Here is a 5299-nt window from a genome sequence, read left to right on the forward strand (position 1 = left end):
ATGGAAATCTTAATTAAGGTCTTTGGTGTTTCTTTAAAATAAAGGCCTTTGTAGACCATTAAAAATTCCCTTTGACTGCCGTCAAAAGCAATGTATTTAGTGGCAATCAGAACAGTAGTCTTTCATTTCCACAAACACAAAACCTTTGGCAGTCATAGTAAAATGCTTATGATGACATAAACTTACTAACTTCTCATCAAACCAAAGGGTTTTAGTTACAACCTAAACATGTGTTTTAAGAGACTACAACCATAAAATAATTTGATGGCAACCGAAAGAGATACTTTTGATAACCAGAAAAACCTCTTAACCTGACTTCAAGGAAAGGCATCCAGTGGCCATCGTAACATAAGCCCTCAGTGGCCTTAACCTTTAAAAGATTTTTTATAGGAATCATCGATGTTATGTTTTTTTTTTAATTATAAAAAAAAAAAAAAAAAAAAAAACTTACCAAACTTTGATAGAATTTGGAAACGAATGGGTCTGCTCACGTTATCCCCCTCTACTATACTTAATATCTTAGCTTTATCACACTTAACAACCCAAGCAACTGGTTGGATCTCTTTACCCTATCCATGATGACAAACACAGCACAAACTCTTCTTGAAAAAGATGACAAAATACCTGATATGGCAATACTTAACCAACTGGCTTTTTACCTTAATAGGAATTAGTTAGACATGTTTCCAAAATGTTTAGGAAACAAAACCCCTTATTTCATCCCTTCCTCAATCCTCTCCAAACGCCATCAACTCCTCTCTCTCTCTCTCTCTCTCTCTCTCTCTCTCTCTCTCTCTCTCTTCACCAATCATGGCCGTTGCCTTATGGACGCTCTCAGAATCCGAGATCAGTTAATACGGAAACGTTGGAAGGAGGGAACAGGATTCGATGATTGGCCGCCGGAAATAGAAATGGTCTGGGGGTGCTCCTCACTCCTCTATCCTTCAACCCATTCCTCCTCCTCCCTCCTCCTCCTCCCTCTATTCTTCCTCCTCCTCCAGCTCTCCTCTTTTTCCTCTTCCTCTTCCTACTCTTCATCTGGATCTAATATTCAAAGAAGGATTTTCCTGACCAAGTTGGGATTTATTTTAAGAGATATCGAGATCCTCTTGACGTTTCCTTCTTGAAATTTCACTTCTCAAAAGTAATTTATTTCCCTCTGGCTCTTATCGCACACTTAAAAACTTGCGCGTCAGAGTGCTTATATAATATAAAATCACTTACATATTTACATGCTATGTAAAATAATTAATAATTACGTCGTATAACATAAGTTAAAAAAAAAAAAAAAAAAAAAAAAAAAAAAAAAAAACGCTTTTCGAAATTGAGTACACTCAAATAGAAAGAATCCAAAATTAAATAAAAAGCTAAAGATATCATTGAAACTTTTAAAAGATTGAAATAAATGAAAAGAACCATTAAATTTCATTCAAAATATTAGACAATTACAGATATTAAAATTAACCTTATGTGAAAAAAATGTCTCGTACAATATCAGAGACGGGTATCTTCATGTTAGTACCAAAAAATAATGACGATTATATTGAATCTGTCGTGGGAATTAAAGCATTTACATACTTAACTCAAAACTATAAGTCTTGTTCACTTTCTTCTTTTGTCGTAGGAATTCGTATTTCACATTTTGTCCCTAAAATTTTGATTAAAAGGTAATATACCTTATTCTGGTACGCTTGACTAAAATAGATTATGTATTCATATATACACACATTATTATACATATATAACGACACTGCATACATGTATACAATTGATTAAAATCCATCATTTACACACGAACACCGTGTGATTTCATTTATAAAACCACACATATACACAACATGCCTACATACACACAAACACACACACACACACACACACACATATATATATATATATATATATAATTGTACCTATGTGTATTTGTCTGTTTATGCACAAAAGAGAAGAGAGAGAAACCCCCCTAAACAGATGCAGTGTACAAACACCTAAGTAAGATTGTCCCCGATAGAAATTCATATTATTTTGAACTCGGGTTATTTCTTTCTTGACCCATAAACTTAATATCGCAAAAGGCCATAAGAAACTTTGAGTCGAGTTAAAATTCTCCCTTATTTAGAAGCTCTTAATCGTCTCGTAACTCCGCTCGTAATGGGGACAGTATCTGCACGCACCGCCATGCACGCAAACGAACAAGAAAAGAGAGAGAGAGAGAGAGAGAGAGAGAGAGAGAGAGAGAGAGAGTAAGGAAGTTTCTGCTATTCCTACTTTAGGCTTAGAAGTCTTTCTTTCTTTATCTCTTCATTTTTTGCCATCTTTCTTCATATCTATTTCCCCTTTTTCTTTATTAATATTCTTCCTTTACTTGACGTTTGATCCTTTATTCTTAACCTATTTCTATTTTTTACTACTCCATATTTGTAATTTTTTCGCTCTATTCCTCTTTCATTTTCTTCTTCGTCTCCCCCACCTTTCGATTCCATTTGTCTCCTTTCCTCTGCAATTCAACTTTTCTCTCCTTCTTCCTCCTCCTGTTCATCATTTGTTCATAAGCTCTCCTCATTCACCATTCTTTCCTCCTCTTCTATTTTCTGATATTCCATCTCCTGCTCTCCTCGCGCTTTCGTCATCATCCCCCCATCCTTTCCCGCTCTCCTCGCGCTTTCGTCATCATCCCCCCATCCTTTCCCGCTCTCCTCGCGCTTTCGTCATCATCCCCCCATCCTTTCCCGCTCTCCTCGCGCTTTCGTCATCATCCCCCAATCCTTTCCCGCTCTCCTCGCGCTTTCGTCATCATCCCCCCAATCCTTTCCCGCTCTCCTCGCGCTTTCGTCATCATCCCCCCCATCCTTTCCCGCTCTCCTCGCGCTTTCGTCATCATCCCCCAATCCTTTCCCGCTCTCCTCGCGCTTTCGTCATCATCCCCCAATCCTTTACCGCTCTCCTCGCGCTTTCGTCATCATCCCCCCATCCTTTACCGCTCTCCTCGCGCTTTCGTTATCATCCCCCAATCCTTTCCCGCTCTCCTCGCGCTTTCGTCATCATCCCCCAATCCTTTCCCGCTCTCCTCGCGCTTCCGTCATCATCCCCCCATCCTTTACCGCTCTCCTCGCGCTTTCGTTATCATCCCCCAATCCTTTCCCGCTCTCCTCGCGCTTTCGTCATCATCCCCCAATCCTTTCCCGCTCTCCTCGCGCTTTCGTTATCATCCCCCAATCCTTTCCCGCTCTCCTCGCGCTTTCGTTATCATCCTCCAGTCCTTTCCCGCTCTCCTCGCGCTTTCGTCATCATCCCCCCATCCTTTCCCGCTCTCCTCGCGCTTTCGTCTTCATCCCCCAATCCTTTCCGCTCTCCTCGTGCTTTCGTCATCATCCCCCAATTCCTTTACCGCTCTCCTCGCGCTTTCGTCATCATACCCCCATCCTTTACCGCTCTCCTCGCGCTTTCGTTATCATCCCCCAATCTTTCCCGCTCTCCTCGCGCTTTCGTCATCATCCCCCAATCCTTTCCCGCTCTCCTCGCGCTTTCGTCATCATCCCCCCATCCTTTACCGCTCTCCTCGCGCTTTCTTTATCATCCCCCAATCCTTTCCCACTCTCCTCGCGCTTTCGTCCATCATCCCCCAATCCTTTCCCGCTCTCCTCGCGCTTTTCGTTATCATCCCCCAATCCTTTCCCGCTCTCCTCGCGCTTTCGTTATCATCCTCCAGTCCTTTCCCGCTCTCCTCGCGCTTTCGTCATCATCCCCCCATCCTTTCCCGCTCTCCTCGCGCTTTCGTTATCACCCAATCCTTTCCTGCTCTCCTCGCACTTTTGTTATCATCCCCCAATCCTTTCCCGCTCTCCTCGCGCTTTCGTCATCATCCCCCCAATCCTTTCCCGCTCTCCTCGCGCTTTCGTCATCATCCCCCCATCCTTTCCCGCTCTCCTCGCACTTTTGTTATCATCATTCCCCAATCCTTTCCCGCTCTCCTCGCCGCTTTCGTTATCATCCCCCAATCCTTTCCCGCTCTCCTCGCGCTTTCGTCATCATCCCCCATCCTTTCCCGCTCTCCTCGCGCTTTCGTCATCATCCCCCAATCCTTTCCCGCTCTCCTCGCGCTTTTGTCATCATCCCAATCCTTTACCGCTCTCCTCGCGCTTTCGTCATCATCCCCCCATCCTTTACCGCTCTCCTCGCGCTTTCGTTATCATCCCCCAATCCTTTCCCGCTCTCCTCGCGCTTTCGTCATCATCCCCCAATCCTTTCCCGCTCTCCTCGCGCTTTCGTCATCATCCCCCCATCCTTTACCGCTCTCCTCGCGCTTTCGTTATCATCCCCCAATCCTTTCCCGCTCTCCTCGCGCTTTCGTCATCATCCCCCAATCCTTTCCCGCTCTCCTCGCGCTTTCGTTATCATCCCCCAATCCTTTCCCGCTCTCCTCGCGCTTTCGTTATCATCCTCCAGTCCTTTCCCGCTCTCCTCGCGCTTTCGTCATCATCCCCCCATCCTTTCCCGCTCTCCTCGCGCTTTCGTTATCACCCAATCCTTTCCTGCTCTCCTCGCACTTTTGTTATCATCCCCCAATCGTTTCCCGCTCTCCTCGCGCTTTCGTCATCATCCCCCCCAATCCTTTCCCGCTCTCCTCGCGGTTTCGTCATCATCCCCCCATCCTTTCCCGCTCTCCTCGCACTTTTGTTATCATCATTCCCCAATCCTTTCCCGCTCTTCTCGCGCTTTCGTTATCATCCCCCAATCCTTTCCCGCTCTCCTCGCGCTTTCGTCATCATCCCCTCCATCCTTCCCTTTCCTTTTCAAATACGTTCATCATACTTAATCCCTCTTTTACCTCTTCCTCTTGCTTCAATTATTCCCACACCCAGAACGATCGCTAGCTTCAGCAAAGGCGCTAAACTGTGTATGGTGATGAAAACATATTTCAAATTTTTTAACGCTAATAAACTCTTTGGTGATGAAAACACACATTCCAATTCTCTAAAACGAAAGTTAGACATATTCTTCCTCTTCTTTTGTTAATGGAATCTTATGCTTTCTCTTTAATAGCACATTCTCTTTCATATCTCCTCAAAGGAAATGTGGCATCACGAGAGATTAATCTACGTATGCTTCGAAATACCTCATCCTTTATTAAGGAATATATATATATATATATATATATATATTTAATGTGCATATATATATATATATATATATAGATAGATATATTAATATATATGTATAAATATATATATACACACACACACACATATATATATATATATACATACATGTATTATATATATATATATATATCTATCTATAG

At 43.1% G+C, this 5299-nt stretch overlaps 1 protein-coding gene across 1 annotated transcript in view; it reads left to right on the plus strand.

Moving 5' to 3' along the window:
* The first annotated feature begins 824 nt into the window (after positions 1 to 824).
* Positions 825 to 5299, plus strand: part of LOC137646740 (proline-rich protein 36-like) — a 6647-nt gene continuing 2172 nt past the window's right edge. The window contains exons 1-2 of the mRNA XM_068379848.1: positions 825 to 1075; positions 2551 to 4589. Of these exons, the coding sequence (XP_068235949.1) occupies positions 825 to 1075; positions 2551 to 4589 (2290 nt within the window). The remainder of the gene's footprint in view (positions 1076 to 2550; positions 4590 to 5299) is intronic.

This window comes from Palaemon carinicauda, chromosome 9 (genome assembly GCF_036898095.1).
Source record: "Palaemon carinicauda isolate YSFRI2023 chromosome 9, ASM3689809v2, whole genome shotgun sequence".
Taxonomy (NCBI): Eukaryota; Metazoa; Arthropoda; class Malacostraca; order Decapoda; family Palaemonidae; genus Palaemon; species Palaemon carinicauda.